The sequence below is a fragment of the Monodelphis domestica genome, chromosome 2, assembly GCF_027887165.1.
Source record: "Monodelphis domestica isolate mMonDom1 chromosome 2, mMonDom1.pri, whole genome shotgun sequence".
NCBI classification, from domain to species: Eukaryota; Metazoa; Chordata; class Mammalia; order Didelphimorphia; family Didelphidae; genus Monodelphis; species Monodelphis domestica.
Window position 1 is genome coordinate 43,523,406 of NC_077228.1, and position 20,379 is coordinate 43,543,784.

General features: G+C 38.6%; 1 protein-coding gene across 2 annotated transcripts in view; it reads left to right on the plus strand.

Annotated features, from left to right (window-relative positions):
- The window catches only part of LOC100009852 (calcium-activated chloride channel regulator 1-like), a 52,047-nt gene extending 42,703 nt beyond the window's left edge, over positions 1 to 9,344 (plus strand). For both annotated transcript variants that reach the window (XM_007480565.3, XM_056815395.1), the window contains 3 exons: positions 5,891 to 6,055; positions 7,747 to 8,079; positions 8,909 to 9,344. In XM_007480565.3, coding sequence (XP_007480627.2) covers positions 5,891 to 6,055; positions 7,747 to 8,079; positions 8,909 to 9,297 — 887 coding nt within the window. In that variant the 3' untranslated portion in view covers positions 9,298 to 9,344. The remainder of the gene's footprint in view (positions 1 to 5,890; positions 6,056 to 7,746; positions 8,080 to 8,908) is intronic.
- Positions 9,345 to 20,379: the final 11,035 nt, after the last annotated feature.

A 20,379-nucleotide genomic window follows, 5' to 3' on the forward strand; every position in this document is an offset into this window, starting at 1 on the left:
TATGAAGATTTTTTTCCCAATTTGTTGTTTTCCTTCTGATTTTAGTTATATTGGTTTTGTTTGTACAAAAGCTTTTTAGTTTGATGTAGTCAAAATTATTTATTTTACATTTTGTGATTCTTTCTATATCTTGCTTGGTTTTAAAGCCTTTCCCCTCCCAAAGGTCTGACATGTATACTATTCTGTGTTTACCCAATTTACTTATGGTTTCCTTCTTTATGTTTAAGTCACTCACCCATTTTGAATTTATCTTGGTGTAGGGTGTGAGGTGTTGATCTATTCCTAGTCTCTCCCACACTGTCTTCCAATTTTCCCAGCAGTTTTTATCGAATAGTGGATTTTTGTCCCAAAAGCTGGGATCTTTGGGTTTATCGTATACTGTCTTGCTGAGGTCGCTTTCCCCCAGTCTATTCCACTGATCTTCCTTTCTGTTTCTTAGCCAGTACCAAATTGTTTTGATGACTGCTGCTTTGTAATATAGTTTAAGGTCAGGGACTGCAAGGCCCCCATCATATGTGTTTTTTTTCATTATTTCCCTGGATATCCTTGATCTTTTGTTCTTCCAAATGAACTTTGTTATGGTTTTTTCTAAATCAGTGAAGAAGTATTTTGGTAGTTCAATGGGTATGGCACTAAATAGATAAATAAGTTTGGGTAGGATGGTCATTTTTATTATATTGGCTCGTCCTATCCATGAGCAGTTAATGTTTTTTCCATTTGTTCAAGTCTAGTTTTAGTTGTGTGGCGAGTGTTTTGTAGTTGTGTTCATATAGTTCCTGTGTTTGTCTTGGGAGATAGATTCCTAGGTATTTTATTTTGTCTAAGGTGATTTTGAATTGGATTTCTCTTTCTAGTTCTTGCTGCTGAGCTGTGTTGGAGATATATAGAAAAGCTGATGATTTATGTGGGTTTATTTTGTATCCTGCAACTTTGCTAAAGTTGTTGATTATTTCAATTAGCTTTTTGGTTGAATCTCTAGGATTCTTTAAGTAGACCATCATGTCATCCGCAAAGAGTGATAACTTGGTCTCCTCCTTGCCTATTTTAATGCCTTCTATTCCTTTATCTTCTCTAATTGCTACTGCTAGTGTTTCTAGTACAATGTCAAATAGTAGAGGTGATAATGGGCATCCTTGTTTCACTCCTGATCTTATTGGGAATGCATCTAGTTTATCCCCATTGCAGATGATATTAGCTGTTGGTTTTAGATATATACTGATTGCTATTATTCATCATTCTTTATCTCAAACTTTTCCTAATGTACAGGAAGGATGCAGTTTCAACTAAATGACTCCTAAGGTCTTTTAAAATTCTATTGTATTAAATACCTGGCTTATATTCCAGGAGAAACATGTGTTTGCTAAAGTCTTGGTTTGTTATAAGAAAATACTGAGGAGCAGAACTCGGGAATCCTGCCAATAATGCCCTCCAACCCAAAGAATCACAGAAACTCAGAGTAGGAAGGGAGCTAAGAGTGGAGACAAATGAGTTATATAACCTGTACTTGAACAGGATTCTTCCTGAATTATCTGAAAATTATTTGGAATTCACTATGAAATCTCCCAGATTCTCTGAACAGGACTGTACCATAATTAAAAAGAACATATCAAGTATTTGCTTGAATACTCTCAATGAGATGGGAATCACTACTTCTGTTCCATTCATGGATTTCCTGAAAGCAAACTTGTATGGCCCTCTCCATGATTTTCACCCATGACCTCTGAGGCAAAGCAAACTAATCCAAATCCTCTTCTGTATTACAGGCCTTCAAATATCAGAAGAATTCTATCATAGCCCCTCAATTGTACCTCTTCTAGGCTAAGAATCCTCAGGCCCCTATATGAAATGATCTCTAGACCCTTTATGGATCTTATTGCCCTCCTTTTGGAGGTCTCCAACTTACCCATCTTTCCTAAAATGTATCACTCAACATTAAAAACAAGACTTTAGATTTGGTCTGAACAGAGTAAAATAATCCTGTTACTTATCCTGGACACCGTGTCTCAAAATACAGCCTCAGATTGGAGCAGCATTTTCTGCTGCCTTATTACATTTTTTCAGGATAAGATTGTTCATTCATTTTTCCTCTGCACTGGTTTAAAATCTTTTCCTCTATGATGCTTTTCCTCTGGGCTAGAAAGTTGTCTTCTTCTTTCTGTGGTGTGCTTGACTGCTGGGATCTCGTTGTCTTAAACATTATGTGTCACTATTGTTTCTTTATGGTGTAGTTTTTTAGGTTAATCAGTTTTTGTTTTCATTTCTGTTTTCATTTCACAGTGCTATCTTTTGTGTAGCTATCTTCATATTCTATGTCTGTTACAGTGGTATCGGATTTTTCTGGTTTTATGTGGGAACAGTGGAACCATGAATCTCTCCCTGAAATTTTTGAAGCTGTTGGGGTAGTAAGCAATACTTTGTGTGGTCCAGTCCATTTTATGTTTGTAGCCAATTTCCTGTTGAAAAATTTTAAGTATACTTTGTCTGCTGGTTTGATGTTGTGGAAACTGTAATCCATGGGTACTGTTTGTTTTATCAAGCCCATTTCATGCAACTCTGCTATTCTTGTTTGTAAAGCTTGTATATATTTTGTTAAAAGCTTATATATATATATATATATATATATATATATATATTTTAAATTGGCAGTCTTCCCCCTATCATTGCAATGTAAGCTGTTTTACAAGTCATTCCTTGCCAAATTGCATGTCCATATAGCATCTTAAATGGAGACATGTGAAGATCTCTACTGGGTCTTGTTCTAAGATGGAACAGAACTAATGGTAGAATATCATTCCATTTTTCGTTTGTTTCTGCACAAAATTTTCCTATCAATAATTTGATGTCTTTATTTAATCTCTCCACTTGCCCTGAACTTTGGGGATGATATGGTATCTGGTATGTTGCTTGTATTCCTAGATTTTTATAAATATCATTGAGTATTGAGTGAGTAAAGTGACTCCCACGGTCTGAGTCCAATTTTGTGGGAATTTCAAAACTAGTTATAATTTCTTTTAAAGGGATTCTGACCACAAATGCCACATTGTTCTTTTTGGCAGGAAAAACTTCTGGCCATCTAGTAAGTCTGTCTAGGATAACAGGGCAATACTTAAACCTTTTGTCTTTTGGCATATTGATAAAATTTGTATGCATTCAAATGGAAAATATACTAAGGGACAACCACCTAACCTTTTGGTCTTATAAACTCCCTGATTGGACTGCATACAAATTTTACATTTTTGACAGACTCTTATGACATATGCGGATATTCCTGGTGCAGTTCAAAATCATCTCACTGAATCGATAACGGCTTGGGTTCCATAGTGTCCTATTGTTAGGGGTCTTAGAGTTACCATCTTGGATTTTAGTTTTGGTATTCTTTGTTTTTCCCTGTTGCGCCCATTAGTAGTAGTATCTCGGTAATCGAGGATGACGATTGTCTTTGTGTGTTTTCATCTTTGTTGTATAGATGAGTGTGCACAAAGACATTTGTGCGTGAAAGAGATTTAAGTAGAAAATTCGTTGCACAGAGACAGTCCCACTCAACGTTGGAAGGCTGGGTCCAATGGCAGGAAAAATCGTTAAAACTGGAGACTTCCTCAGCTGCATTGGGTGGCCATGTTGTCCTTTGAGCTCCAACACGCCCTAAGCGCTCCACAGTGCTTTGCTGTGTCGCCATCTCAGCTGTTGAACCTTCTTATTGGTTTCTTCCGTATGTTCAGACGAACAAGTCTTCACATGCTGGGTGAGCAAAGCCTTGGTTCACCAGGGGTCTACGACCCGATGGCTACCTTCACAAGGTTTAGCCGGCCTGTCGAAGCCGTTGCCCAGGGTATAGCCGCTGCCACATGCTAGCAGCTACTAGGAACCACAAGTGAGAGCCCCCATTATTTGAACATAATTTGTGATTCCACTGTCTTCAGGAGATGTTTTTGAAACAGATTTAGTTGCCCCCAAGTTCTTTATCCATGACTGAATTTCCCGTTTGTTGTAGGCATTAGTTATACTGTCCTGTTCAACTACTGAGAAATTCAATATATGAAGAGGTCCTTCTCTAGCTCCAAATTGTGTTGTAATGTCAGATCTATGGTTTCCTATGGACATGTGATCTTTAGCTCCTGTGTGTGATCTGTAGGGGATCATCACCGCTTCCTTGGGCAGTTGTAAGTTCTCAAGAAGTTGCATGATGACTTTGGCATATGCGATCTCTTTGCCTGCACTTGTCAAAAATCCTCTGTTTACTAAGTTCATGAATTACTGAGAATGCATACTGGTAATCTGTAAAGAAAAGGAATTGGGGAAAAAATGCATTGACATATAATTAGAGGGTACAAAAAGGAAAAATAAAACTAAAGACTAGATAGAAGAAATCCAATTAGATAATGATGTCACAGAGATTAGAGAGAAAATTTTTGGAACAGTGGAACAAGATACAAAGAAAGGAGAAGGAACAGATCGGGCAATAGTCCAAGTCCCAGGATAAAGAGACCTCCAGAACAACTATCACTCTCCAGACACCCCTCCCCCCACCAACTATCATTGTTGTCCATCAATTTCACTCTAACCTTCCAACTGTTGTTTGCTCCAACTCAGCGCCAGAAAATCCAGAACTTGATTCAGTTTTCCTTTCCATGCTTCTTACATAGTTGAACACAACATATACACAGAGAGGTAAATGCAAAGTATATGCATGGTAAGTTCAAAGAAATTTGGGTGTGGGAGAGGATAGGAAAATAATTAGCAAGTCTGGGGAATCTGGAAAGCCCCTGTGTAGGAGATGGGACCTGAGCCATGCTTTCAAGGAAGTGAGAGAATTCAAGAATCAAGGGACGGGAGGAAGAACATTCCAAAAATGGGGAGGAACAGGGAGGCACTTGGGCGAAGGCGAAGAAGTGAGAGATTCAAGAATTCAAGAAAGATTCAAAAATATACATACATACATACAAATATACATACATATATACACATATATATAAGGAATTGATAACAATACTCTAACATGAGGTGGAAGAGATCAACAAGTATTTTTTAGAGTTTGGGGCAGATGAAGCTCTGAGAGGACAGTTGAAGATTTTTGCACAGTGAGGTGAAGTGTTTAGATCTGTGTTTTAGAGGTGTCTATTTGGCAGCTGTGGTGTAGATTGACTGCAGAGGAATGATAATGAAGCCAGTGAGACCAATTAGGAGGCTATTATAATCATCCAAATGCCTGAATTGGTCAGTGGCTATCTGAGCAGGAAAAAAAAAAACTGATGTAAGAGATGATATAGAGTTGGAATTGATAATACTTAGCAAAAGACTGGATCTGGAGAAAAGCAAGAGACATGGGTACAAATCCTGTCAATTATAGTTAACAGTTCTTTGTGGAAATTTCATTTATTTGATCTAAGTTTCAGTGTTCTCACTTGAATAAAGGGTATAACAATATTTCTCCTCAGGGATATGCTGATAAATGTCTAAGAATTGGTTCTCTGGGTGACAAAGTATACACAACATACTTCTAGGTCTAATCTCCATCACATTTTTATCTAGACAATCAATAAAACGAGAAATAAAACCTTGATTGTTAGGCATTTCCAAGGGGTAAATACTCACACTTAAAACTTATCAGTCAGTTATCTCTAATACAAGTTGACTTGGGCACATCAGTGTTTTATGACTTACCTGACAGAGTTGTTAGGAGATTCCAATGAGACCATATTTCTTAAATAACCTTTAAAAACTTTGAAGCATTTTAAGAATATGTGTGTCTGTGTGTCAAAATAGCATACATGTAAATCCACACCAATATGAAGAGTCTATTAGTGTCTTCCTAGGTCTAACTGTAGTTTTGAGAATTTACATATCCATTCATCATGAAGCTGAGTATTAACGCCTTTATTTCTACACTAAGGTGCTGATTCTTTCAAGAATGATGGGGTCTACTCAAGATATTTCCTAGGCTATAAAACAGATGGTCAATACAGCTTAAAAGTGAGAGCCCTGGGAAGAACAAACACCCAAAGGTCAAGATCCCAAGTGAATAGAGCCATGTACGTACCAGCCTGGATAAACCAAGGTAAGGAAAACCTCTTAGCAATTAGAGCATTTCTGCAATGAAAGCCACTGCCTCAGAAATGAGAATCAACCTCACAAGGGGTTCCCCATCACTATTAAATCTGAATACCTAAGTTTAAGTGGGCTCTTTTCACATAATGTGGTACATGGCCACTCGGGCCCCTTGCAACTCTGAGATTCTGCAATTCTACAATACAGAGGTTATTTATAAAGTGCATCTTACTTTACTTCAAATATGTCTAAATTCCACAGACCTCTACAAATAAAGAAATCTGTCCCAGTGTATATATAACTGGTAGAAAAATCAGGATTTTAAGGCACAAATATTCCAATATTGCCCAGACACAAATTCCTGAGTAGAAGCAGAAAGATTAGGACTAAGTATCACAATATCTCAGAACTGGAAGGGATTTCCAGTCTTGTAGTTCAACCCAATTCTGAAACAAGACTACCCCGTCTACAATATACTACATAGACTCTCTGTTTGAAAAAGTCTCTAGTGATGGAGAAATCCATTGAAAAAGTTCATTCTACATTAGAATACCTCTAACTGCTTCATATGCTCCTTTGCAACTTTGGGGTTGTAGCTTCTTTTTACCCTCATTGAGCAAAATAAGGTCAATTTTTGACATGTCCCTCTTACCCACCAACAGGAAGAGAACAGGAAATTATTAACACAAATTAGCAGAAAAAATGGGCAAAGGAAGATCTGCCATTGATGATGGCATGGCCAATATAAGGTTTCTAAGCAAGATGAAAGTGGATCGTATGGATATTCAGAACATAATAAATGATACTGAACTGTCCCTGAGAATACTGGAAATCACTTATTCTAGAGGTCATGCCCCAGAATAATTATTCCAAGCAATTGATTTTTAACAAATCGTTACTTCCTTGAAATTCCATGGAGTTCATCAGCCATATTGCTGTATTTGCTTCAGAGCCAATGCAGCCATCAACAGAAATCTTCTCCCTTGGTCAAAAATTGTGGGGACTGAAGTGTAATAGGGTATGGTAAAACACTGGACAAGAGTCTAATAATAACTACAGCTGTATCAGGAGACCTGGTAGCTCATCTTCCCTAGAGTTCTGCCCCATGGGAGTTAAGGGAGAATGTAGATTATAACCTAGCAATGGTAGTGTGGGATTGGATGTGCCATATGGTAGAGCAGTATGGTGGAGAGACAAGAGATGTAGAGACAGTAGACTATGTGGAAGAAATGAGTCCTCGCAAGAAGAAAGGACATCCATGTGGGAAAGAAATATGTCCTCTGAATATCAGCATTCTGGGCCAACAAACTGCTTGTCCCATACTATGAATGGCTTTGCTTATAAGAAAAGTTATTTTGTATGTAGAAAGATAAAGGGCAAAAAAGTAATAACTGCTAACATTTATTTAGTGCTTTCTGTGTGCCAGTAGCTTTACAAATATTATTTCATTGTATTCTCACAACTCTGGGAAATAAATGCTATTATTAACCCCTTTTTACAGTTAAAGAAGCTGAGGCAGATAGAGGTTTAGTGATTTGCCCAGGGTCACACAGCTGGTGTCTGAAGCTACATTAGAGCTCAGTTGGGCCCAACTCCCAGCTCACCTCCATTCTGAGATAACAAATGACAAAAATTCATAGCAATTGTGTGGAACTGACCATCAAAGGCAAGATTATTGTCATATTTTTTTCCTTCATGCAGGTCAAGTCCAAGTTAATAAACCAGAACCTACAGTTAGTCCAGGTATGCCTCAAACTGGTTTTAATACAGTAGCCTCAGGAGGTTCATTTTACATATCAAATGCTCCCAGTTCTATGCCTTCTCAGCCTTCTCAGCCTTCCCAGCCTTCTCAGCCTTCTCGGCCTTCCCAGCCATCTCGGCCTTCCCGGCCTTCCCGGCCTTCCCAGCCTGATGTGCTTGATACGCCTGATGTATTCCCGCCAAGTCGAATCAGGGACCTAGATGCTAGTGTTGAAAAAGGTCACATTCCTCTGACCTGGACAGCCCCCGGGGATGACTTTGATACAGGACGAGGTAAGTGCCCCATTCCGTTTGGATTCAGAACCAAGGAGACACACTGGCAATACAGAAAAGTAGAAAACCCACAAAATGAAGGCTGGGCTATGAAGAACAAAATTAACAGATCCAGAAAACAGTGATTTAAAAACCAATTATTTGGCTAACTGAACAGATCTGATTTGAGGATGAGTTATTCCAGAACTCTGAAACAAACAGTTGAGGTTAGCTGAGCCCTGAAAAATAAAAGTTTAACTTGGAAAACTGCTAAGGAAATAATTCAGAGATATATCTCTTAGCACATCAGAGCAGCTGTGTGGGAAAGGTCTGAGAGGGGATACAGATGACCATGATTGGAGAATTACACACTCTAGTAGGCCTGTGCCCTTTCCTAGGTTATAGCTTTGAAGATACAGAGCAATGGAGGCTTTTGGGGTAACTCTAACAACTACTTACAGGTGGGCATCCCAGCCCAATTCAGTTCTGTTAGGTCCTAGCAGGGACTTCTAAACATTAAACACTGCCTCTACACACAGGGAGATATTTTTCCTCTGGCCAGTCAAATGGACCAAAGGCTAGATCCAGTTCTACTTAAAGGGAACTTAAGGTCAAATTCCCTGGCCAATGAAGAGTTTTCAGCTAGTCCGTGTTTACTACTAGTCTATATGGTAGATTCAAGTACTTTTTAGGTACATTTAAGATTCAGTTTCCCTCGAAACAAGTAATTCTTGCTTAGTTTGACCACTTGGCTTATTTCTGGACTCTGTTTAACAAACTTCCCAGTGAATAATACCCTGTTTGCCCTGTATGGTCTATGGTCCTGAACTAACAATCTCTTCTCTTTTAGCTGATCGGTATATTATAAGAATGAGCAAAGATTTACCTACCCTAAGCTCATACTTTGATTCTGCTCTTCAAGTGAATACTGATAACCTCATTCCAAATTATGCCAACTCCAAGGAAGTCTTCGTGTTCAAACCAAAAGGCCTCAGAATAGAAAATGGCACCGTCATCTATCTGGCTATTAAGGCTGTTGATAAAGCCAACTTGATGTCTCCCATCTCCAACATTGCTCAAGTATATATGTTCACTAGTTCTCCAAAAGATCAAAATGATTCCAGTCCTGGTACTAGCATTTCAATAATAGTGCTATCTGTGGTTGGCATCCTTATAGCTATTGCTATCATTGCATGTGTCATAGTGTATCTTTTGAGCAATACAAGAACACAAGACTAAAGATGGAATAATTATAATATCAGTACAAAATAAAAGGATTCTCTGAATTTTGTAGACTACTTATAAATTTGTACATAAACTTAAAGCAAACTATGCGGCTAACATTAAATGAATAAATGGATTAACTAAAACATTTGAAAATGTATTGAAAATAAATATATAAACATATAGTCACTTCATTTATTAGCTGATAATTTTATTTTACAGGAAATAACATTAATTTTTCATATTTGTGCCTGAAGGTATATGTGTGTGTGGATTAGAAGTGATGTAGGAATTAAGAAATAAAATGATAACTAATCTGAAGACAGGAGATAAATGCTAAATAATTGTTCTCTTTGCTGAGTTCACTAGGACAGTTTTGAAGAAACTGGGAATTATTTGGAAGTTAAAAAGGGGGTGTTTCAGCCAAGGAAGCCATGAATAGAATACCTGTAATAGGAAGAAACTGCCCTCCCTCCCAAATGGGCCAATCATTGAATTTGCTTTATCCCCAAATCTACTGGAGCAGTTGGATTCCTGGTAATCTTCTCACTGTTTACCAGCAAAGTCAGACTGACAAAATAACTATACAAAGGAAAGTAGGTATTTTAATGGAAATTATCAGAATAAAACAACAGAATCAAAAGGTAGCATGGAGTATGGAAGAAGTTCAGAATTAGTGAATCAGGGGAATCCTGATTCACAAGGGTCCTTACACCTGAACTATAAGAGGAAGGAAATCCATGCCCTTAAACTGGTAGCTTATTTGAGTAGTACTCCTGTACTAGTGAGAACAAGGTGAGAAAGGGACTCATTCTCCTACTTCCCATCGAAACGGCTTCTATCTGTGACATCACAGTGGAAGGCAAATTTGGGGGCTCCTTATAATAAATACTCTCTAAACATACACAGGTGAGTCTTATGTAGATAGACACTGAGTCCATCAATAAGCCACACTCAAAGCTTCTAGACACAAAGTTGCTAAATGCCGAAATTTGTTCCCACTGGCACTGAAAATCGAAACAGACTTTAATCCTATCAAATAACCGAGAAGTTCCATTATTATGATGAATTGGAGGCAACTGAGAACACAGTTGAGAGAGAGCTCAGGGCATGGAATCAGGAAAAACTGAGCTCAAATCCTGCCTCAGACACTTCCCAGCTGTGTGACTGGCCAAGTCTCTTAGCCTCTGTTCATCTTGATTTCTTCATCTGAAAAACTGAGCCTAATAATAGCATCTATCTCCCAGGTTTCTTCAGAGGACCCAATGAGATAATACCTATAAAGCACTTGGAAGCACTATATAAATGTTAGCTATAGCTACAGCTAAATGAATAACTCACTTACATAGTATCTTAACCTTTGCTAATAGTTGAAAGAGAAGCATATTTTAGAATAATCAATAATAGTTTCAATTCTATATTATCAGAATATGATAAAGTAAGAATAAGATAAACAAATCACAGAGTTGACCACTGAATAAATCTGGTTTACCATAAGGTTAATAGCTATGAAATCAAAGAACCTAGATTCCAATGCATTCTAACTAGACCACTCTCTGCTTGGCCTTGCACAAATATCTTCACCTCTTTGAGCCTTCAACTTTCTAATCTGTAAAATGAGGGGATGGGCAGTTTCGAATAGATAGTGCTAAATCGTAAAGTACCATAAACGACCATTGTAGTAGTTCCAATTTGGTGTTTAATTGGGAATTTAAATTATATTCTTTTTCAAGTTTTTTAAATTGCATTCTTAGTTCACTGACCTGTTCTTTCTCTTGCTGGTATAAGCATTCAGTTATACATCTTCTTCTAATTACTGCCTTTGCCTCATTATTATCATTCTCTTTAATGAAACTACTTATTTGGTCTTTAACCCTCTCATCCCTTAGGATCAAGTTATTTAGCCTTCAGTTAGTTTTTACTTTGTATTTCCATGGTCCCCAATTCTATACACAATTTTTATTATGGTCTAGAAAGGATGCATTCATAGTTATGCTTTTCTACATCTAACTATGATGTTTCCATGTCCTGATAAATGGCTGACTTTTGTGAAAGTACCATGGCCTACTGAGAAGGTATTTTCCTTTTCTGGCAGATTGAGTGCAGCATTTCAATAGCAGGATCTTTCAGGATTTTAAGTAGTTCACCTGGAATTTTGTCTCCTCCCCTAGCCTAACTGTTAGCAATGCTTCCTAAAAGGTCACTTGCCTTCATTCTCTCTAGAGCAGTAGCCACACCACTATGGTTATTGGTGATCTTCCTTGAATAATTCTTCCCTATGTTCCTGCCATCTCTTCTTAACCTCTTTGGTTTCCGTTCAGTCCCGATCATTTTTGCCTCTTATCATGCCCATTTTTGCATGAAACGTTCCCTTGATTTTCTTGAAGAGATTTCTTGTCTTTTCCATTCTATTATTTCTTCTATTTCTTTGCATTGCTCACTTCAGAAAACTTCCTTCTCTCTCCTTGCTAGTCTCTGGAATTCTACTTTCAGTTGAGTATATCTTTCTGTGTGGAGTAGAATGGGGGGGGGGCTCATTCTCTCATGAATCACTCTAATGAGCAGATAAGAGACTTTGTAAGATGCTGGCAGAGCTCATGTGGCTTATTCAGGAGGGGGCTGGGGGGCATAGAGTAAGGGAGCACTATCTGGAGAGAACTCTCAGAAAGCAATGCCCTCAGGGGAGAGTGGGGTGGGGAGGGGAGAGAGCAGGAGGAGAGCAGGAGAGAGAGTGTGTGAGGGAGTGAGGGAATGACCTCTGTCTGGAGACACCTCTCAGAAGCAATGGCCATTGATGCTCAAATTTTCTCAGAATTTCTAGCGATTCAACACAATACCTTCTCCTCTTTCCCACCATCTGTGTGTGACATAATGCTTTTCTTTGTCTTATTTTTTATCTTGTTTTCCTCTATCCTCCTTAAGTTTTCCCAACACTTCCAAGTTATGGAAATTTCCTTAAAATATGGAAAATTCCTTAAGGTTGCAATTTCTCAGTTGCATCAAAACTTAGACTTGTTCAGGCTGAAACATTTAGGACATGTAGTCAAGATTTTAACTTATAAGTTTAAGATTTCTCTCATGGAAATTAGGACACCCAAAATCTTTCCCACAGGAACCAAAAGAAGGAGGGGCATCTCTTAGTCATATTAGAAAAGAGTATGTTAAAGGTCTATATTTAGGTATGAATATATATGAAATTGCTTGGGGAGGGGGATCTCTCTACTCTTCATAAGGAGAGACTGATATCTCCCTAGAAAAGGGCACCTAACTCACTAATTTTCTATAGGAAGTTGCCAATCTATGATTATTAATGTATACTGGGGAATAATGCACAATTCCATCCCATACATTTCCTTTCTCCTTTCAGTTTCTTGTACTTGCTTTTCTCATCCATTATAAAGCATCATCAGAAAGCTATTTTGGTTTCTTGCTCTTCTTTTCCTTTGGGATGTTTTCTGTTGCTGCTTCCCATACAATATTGTGAACTTCTGGCCACAGTTCCTTAGTGTGATAGAGACAGGAAGAGAGAGAGAGGTTTTGCAGGACAAGCCAAGATGCAAGAGGCAAGGATGGGGACCTGTCTGTCAATCAGGAAGAAGGTTCCAGACAGAATGTTCCCAGGAGGAGGAGAGGCAGTTGAGCCTGACTGGAAGAGAAGAAGCTGAGAACTGGTCCCAGTTAGCTTCTGTCCATGACCTTGTAGGGCTGGCTTGGTTTGGGGCTTTCTGATCAAGGGGAAACCTCTACACTCTCTGAGATTTGACTGACCAAGAGTTGGAGGAAAGCCAAGCTGAAGGAGAGATTTTTTTGGTGGCTTGGTGAAAAAGAAGATTTTCAACAGCTGTCCTTCATCCATCTCTCTAACTCTCTCTGTCACAGTTTGTGACTAGACTGCTCTCTCAAACCCTCAATTTGCCCTCATTTTAGATTAGGGACATCCTCATCCCTCTTACCTCAGTTTCCAGTCATGTTATCCCAATAAACCCCCTGACTTGAAATGGAAAAGAAAAGAGTACCTTTATAGTTCACTCAGGGGGGAGGGAAGAAGCCAAAGGCTTCAAGAAGAACTGGGAGGTGAGGGAGGCAGGAAGGAGAGGGTTGGAAAATGGAGGGAGTGAAAAGGAGGAGGTGGTTAGGAAATAGATTGATCCATCAGTCATTGGTAGGGATCAGTAGGCATTCCTCAGAGCAGTCCCCCTGTGTGGCAGCTTCCCTGTACTAGCATCCCTCAGCATTTCTCATTCCTACCATCCATCACAAATAAGCAGCTTCAGGTTCCCTTAGCAGCTCTCTCTATTCATGAGCCAGAGTACAGGAGTCATTGCATCAAGAAACAGTTTCCTCAGTTTACATTCTCTATTTCATTAGGTATTTTAATTACTACATCTAATTCCTTAAATCTTTATATGAGGTATTATTTAGGTCAAACGTGAACAGACTGATGGTTTTCCCTTCTTTCTTTCATTTAAATGAGTTTTGCCATAAGGAGTTCCTTATTTGAGTCACAGTCAGTTTCAGGTTTTTTTTTTATATTTTATTTGATCATTTCCAAGCATTATTCATTAAAGACATAGATCATTTTCTTTTCCTCTCCCCGAATACCTGGGGGTCATCTCCCCTCTCTCCAAATATCTAAGGGAAAAGGGGCAATGGTCTCAGGTTTCTGTAGCTTCTTCAGAGCAGAGCTGAGAATTGTTGTAGAGTTGTCCCTGTCTACTGTTAGGAGAGAGAGGTATTGACTATAGGCAATGTCCAGGGCTTTAGGGGCGTGTCCTTAGTGCATGCATGGGTCCTAGGTAGGTGGGGAACAGCTTGGAGATCTGAAGGATGTCCTGTAACTGCTTCCCCTGATTGGCGGACAGGTCACAAGGGGGAGAGTCAGCTCCTAAGAGAGAAGTGTAGAAACCAGGACTAGGGCAAAAACTAGAACACCAGATAGAAACAGAGAAAATCAGTACAATAGCAATTGGCATTACACATTTGCATTTGGGTATCTTAGCCAACAGACTTTTTCAGAAATCATCTTCTGACAGGAATAGATGCCTGAGTTGAAAGAATATCCTTTTGCAAAGCACACATTAACTATAACCATCTATATACACTTGAGTAACAATATTTTATGGATGTATTGCTTACCTTAGATTCTGGGAGAAATTCAAAAAAACTTTGAGCTATAGATTCAAGCTCAAAGTCCAAACTTCAACTGTGGAAAATTAAGGCTACAAATACAAGTCATCTATGAATAAACCTCACCTACATCTCAATGTATGTTCCCTAACAATTTAAGAATTTTCAATTATTAAGGTTGTTTGAGGCAATGGAAACTGTAATATTACAATTTGCATTATGTGCTAATTAAAGGAAAAGGCAGGGAAAAGATTTCCTCATGTCTCAAAGGACAAAGTGAGTGGTTTCATGTAGCAGCTGTAAAGATTAAAATTTAGGAATATGGGGAGACTGAGGCAGGTAGAAATTTGTTTCTCTCTACAAGGAGTATTATATTTTTTTAGAGGTTTATTAAGAATTAAGGATTAAAGAAAATACAGGATTAAGAAAAAACAGGTTTCTAGGCCAGAGGCCTAGACAAAATAACCTCACATCATGCAAGAGACGCCTCTGCTCCAAAACGGAAGTCCAAAAGAAGGAAAAAGAGCCAGAAGAGACCCAAAACCTTTGTCACCAGTATAAATCCTTCCTCAATCTCGGCCCACCTCAGAATTCCCGTGAGATTACAAAGCATTTTGAGGAAGTGGAGCAAAGGCTTGTGGGGATTGTACTCCAGAGTTCAAGTCCATTTTTTATACAGCCTAGATATTCAGAAGAGGTCCATTCCCAGGTGACACCAGAACATGCCTCTGCACCACCCCAGGACATTCTCTGTCCTTGGTGTGCTTTGTCACCATTAAATCCCAGAAGCCCTAATCAAAATAATCAACAACTTTAGCAAAGTTGCAGGATACAAAATAAACCCGCATAAGTCATCAGCATTTCTATATATTTCCAACATAGCTCATCAGCAAGAACCTAGAAAGAGAAATTCCATTCAAAATCACCTTAGACAAAATAAAATACCTAGGAATCTATCTCCTGAGACAAACACAGGAACTATATGAACACAACTACAAAACACTCTCCACACAACTAAAACTAGACTTGAACAATTGGAAAAACATTAACTGCTCATGGGTAGTGTTAGATTTAAAATAGTTTTGAGTGTTAAATAGTTGTAGATAAGAGAGTGGGAGCCATAAACTGTGATAATTAAAATATTTTGGAGCAAGGGAAATATATATATATATATCAATTATGACTACTGAAATATGTTTTCTACTGTGTCTTGGTTTTATATAAATATAAAATGGTCACCAGGGAATATATTCCCAATTTATGAATATGCCCAAGCCAACTGGGTTTTATAGAGAAATTTAATTTATAATACACTGATTAATCAATAGAAAAAGAGAGAAAGGAAGAAAGGAATAAGAATGAATAAATCAGTCAGTTAGTTTATCACTCACCCAAGATCTCTCTAGGTAAGGCTTCTCATGCCAACCTCACGCTCCACCTTCAAGAGAGCCTCCTTTCAAGAAATGTTTCCAGAGAATTCTCCTCCTTCAGAGCCAGCCTTCTCTCCTGGTCCTCCCACAGAGCAACCTCCTCAGTCCTCCTTCAGAGCCACCTTGCTCAGAGCAAAACCTCTCCTCCTCCTCTCCTCAGACCCCGCTATCTTTAAGGAAACCATCTAAGTCCCCTCCCCTCAGTTCTCACATTTACCAATCACTGTAGATGTCTCCCCTGTGCCAATGCTGGCTCTGGCTTAACCCAGGACCGCCCAAAGGTCTGTTTCCTTTGCACATGTCTGTTGTAGGTCATATTCTCAAATAATTAAATCTTGATCTATGCTGCAGCCCTTCCTAAATCCTGTTAGACTGAGTAGGGTGGAGATTGCAAGTTCCAAGACCTGGTTCTGTCATTCCAAGTATCTCTATTGTATCAATTCTACAATCAATCATGACTCAAAGAACTTCCTGTTCTATGTTTAAGCATAGGTCAAGGCCCTTCCCATTGTTTAGCAAAAAGTTTCTGTCCTAAATTAATCTTAAGAAGGGAGGAGAAGGACCCTCCCATGCCAAGGGTTTTCACATTCCAATAGAGTTCTTCCTATCAGTAGGAAATTTTTTCCAAGTATGAATTTCCCAATGGGGAAATTTCCAACATTCATAAGTCTAAGAAATTTTAAGGTTTACAGTAGGATGAGCCAATATAATAAAAATGACCATCCTACCCAAACTTATTTATCTATTTAGTGCCATACCCATTGAACTTCCAAAATTTTTTACTGATTTAGAAAAAAACAAAACAAAGTTCATTAGGAAGAACAAAGGATCAAGGCTATCCAGGGAAATAATGAAAAAAATACAAAGGAAGGGGGCCTTGCAGTCCCAGATCTCAGACATATTACAAAGCAGCGGTCATCAAAACAATTTGATACTGGTTAAGAGACAGAAAGGATGATCAGAGGAATAGACTCAGAGTAGGTGACCTCAGAAAGACAGTATATGACAAACCCAAAGATCCCAGCTTTGGGGACAAAGACCCACTTTTTCATAAAAAACTGCTGGGAAAATTGGAAGACAGTGTGGGAAGGATTAGAGCTCACACACTACAGCAAGATAAATTCAAAAAGGATGAATGACTTGAACATAAAGAAGGAAACTATAAGAAAATTAGGCAAACAGAGAATTCTATACATGTCAGACCTTTGGGAAGGGAAAGATTTTAAAAGAAAGCAAGACTTAGAAAGAGTCACAAAATGCAAAATGAATAATTTTGATAACATCAAATTTAAAAGTTTTTGTACAAACAAAACCAATGTAACCAAAATCAGAAGGGAAGCAACAAATTGGGAAGAAATCCTCATAAAAACCTCAAACAAAGGTTTAATTACTCAAATTTATAAAGAGCTACATCAATTGTACAAAAAATCAAGCCATTCTCCAATTGATAAATGGGCAAGGGACATGAATAGGCAGTTTTCAGATAAAGATATCAAAACTATAAATAGGGACATGAGAAGGTGTTCTAAATCTCTCATAACTAGACAGATGCAAATTAAAACAACCCTGAGGTATCACCTCACACCTAGCAGATTGGCTAACATGACAGCAAAGGAAAGTAATGAACGCTGGAGGGGATATGGCAAAGTTGGGACACTAATTCACTGCTGGTGGGGTTGTGAACTGATCCAACCATTGTGGAAGGCAATTTGGAACTATGCCCAAAGGGCAATAAACCACTGTCTGCTCTTTGATCTACCCATAGCACTGCTGGGTTTGTACCCCCAAAGAGATAATAAGGAAAAAGACTTGTATAAGGATATTCATAGCTGCTCTTTTTGTGGTGGCCAGAAATTGGAAAATGAGGGGATGCCCATCTATTGGGGAATGGCTGAACAAATTGTGGTATATGTTGGTGATGGAATACTATTGGGCTCAAAGGAATAATAAAGTGGAGGAATTCCATGGAGACTGCAACAACCTCCACAAAGTGATGCAGAACAAAAGGAGCAGAACCAGGAAAACAGTGTACACAGAGACTGACACATTGTGGTACAATCGAACGTAAAGAACTTCTCCATTAGTGGCAATGCAATGTCCCTGAACAATCTGCAGGGATCTAGGAGAAAAAAACACTATCCACAAGCAGAGGACAAACTGTGGGGGTAAAAACTCCGAGGAAAAGCAACTGCTTGGCTACAGGGGTTGAGGGGATATGACTGAGAAGAGACTCTAAATTAACACTCTAATGCAAATACCAACAACATGGAAATGGGTTCAAATCAAGATTACATATGATACCCAGTGGAATCACATGTCGGCTATGGGATAGGTGTGTGTGGGGGGGGGAGAAAATGATCTTTGTCTCCAATGAATAATGCTCAGAAATGACCAAATAAAATAATGTTATTAAAAAAAATCTCAGAAGCCTTCTTTTGCTTTAGAAGACAAGTCTCACCCAGGTCAGCTGAGAGAAATGCTGCTTATCGGCAGTTCAGAAACAAATCTCCATACCCTCAAACAAGCTTTTCTGATCATTTACCCTCTCTAAGGATTCCTTAAAGCCTATGAGTCTACATTATAGCAGTTATTCTTACATATTTTGGCAATAAGTTACACATCGCACTTTAGTCACAAAACCTGAAAAAAAAAAACATGAGTGCTGAATTGAGTAGCTCCATAGTAATATTAATCAGAGCTGTGTCATCTCCTGGACATAGGCCCTCTGAAAGACTAAGACAAGGCCATACAGGAATCACTTCAGAGTAACTGTTGTAAACCTCAAAATTTCTTAGACTTATAAATGTTGGAAATTTCACCATTGGGAAATTTCATACTTGAAAAATTTCCTATTGATAGTGGGTCTTGACTATTGGAATGTAGACCCCATTGGCATGGGAGGTTCCTTCTACTCCCTTTTTCAGATTACTTTAGGACAGAAACCTTTTGCTGAACAATGGAAAGGACTTTGACCTATGCTTAAGCATAGAACAGGAATTTCTTTGAGTCATGATTGATTTTAGAATTGATACAATGGAGATACTTGGAATCAATCTCCTCCCTATTCAGTCCTAACAGGATTGAGTAAGGGCTGCAGCCTAGATCAAAATTTAATTATTCCAATCTCTACCCTACTCAGGTTAACAGGATTTAGAAAGGGCTGTAGCAAAGGATCAAAGATTTAATTATTTGAAAATATGACCTTCAACAGACATGTGCAAAGCCAGACCTCTGGGCGGTCCTGGGTTAAGCTAGAGCCTCCATTGTCACAGGGAAATCGATGGACAGGTGATTGGTAGATGTGAGGACTGAGGGGAGGTAACTTGGATGGGTTGCTTAAGGATAGGGGGGTCTGAAGACTCGAGGTGGTGGTGGAGGAGTTTGTCTGAGTGGTGGGAGGTGCTCTAAGAAGCTTGCTCTGAAGGAAGCTGAAGGTGGGGGCCTCTGAGACTGTTTCTCCATTTTGGTCACGTGAGTAATAGGGACTGATCTCCTTTCATTGCCCCAGCTATCTAAGGGCTTGGGCCTTTGGCCCAGCCTAAACAGAAGGGGTATTTAAGCCCTATTCCCTTCTCTCCCCTTTTCTCTCTCTCTATCTCGAATTCCTTTCTTCCTCCTATTGTAATTAAACTCCATAAAAGATTGACTGCTGACTTGAGTTTTCATTTAGGAATTACAGAGCTGAATTCCTTGGCGACCTTAAATTAATATATATCATTCTTTTAAAGTGATTTCCTTGTCAAATTGTGGCTGACCACACGGGAGTCTAAAGAATCTTCTCAATAAAACTTCTGAAATTCCTTGCTTTTTTACTATACCATCTCACCACTTAGTCCCTCTTTTTTTTTTTTTAACAAAAAACTTGGCTTAAAGACACAGCTGCTAGAACACGTGAGTATAAAAAACTTTTTCTCTTTTCTCTTTTCTCCTTAAGTTAAATTGGAATCAGCAGTTTTTTTTCTTTTTCTTCCCTTTAATCTTAAGGGACAGCTGGGTAGCTCAGCGAATTGAGAGCCAGCCCTAGAGACAGAAGGTCCTGGGTTCAAATCGGACCTCGGATACTTCCCAGCGGTGTGACTCTGATAGACAGAAAACAGCTGTTTTAAATCTCAGCAACAGGACTCTAAAGTCCTGGCTGGAAGAGCTGTTTCTAAATATCCTTTCCCTTAAGGAACAACTTCCTGGATTAGGGAAAAAAAAAAAACAACCCTGTGGAAAGTTTGTTGCTTTGCCCTGCTCCCCACATGTTTTGTGAAATTACAAAATATATATATATATATAAATGAGTACTACATTCTTTGACAATTATATGGCAGCTGAAGAAGTAGGGGCATTGAGGAATGCAGGATACCTCCAAATTTTTATATTAATAGGTACTGTCATTTTTGTAATCCTCAATACTATATTTAGAGATGATAAAATAAGAAAAATTGAGGATAAAATGCAAGCCCAATTAGAAGATCTAAAAAGTTTCTTACAGGATCAATTGGCAAACAACCACTCTACCAGAAACAGACCTGTTTCTGAACCTTTGAATGAG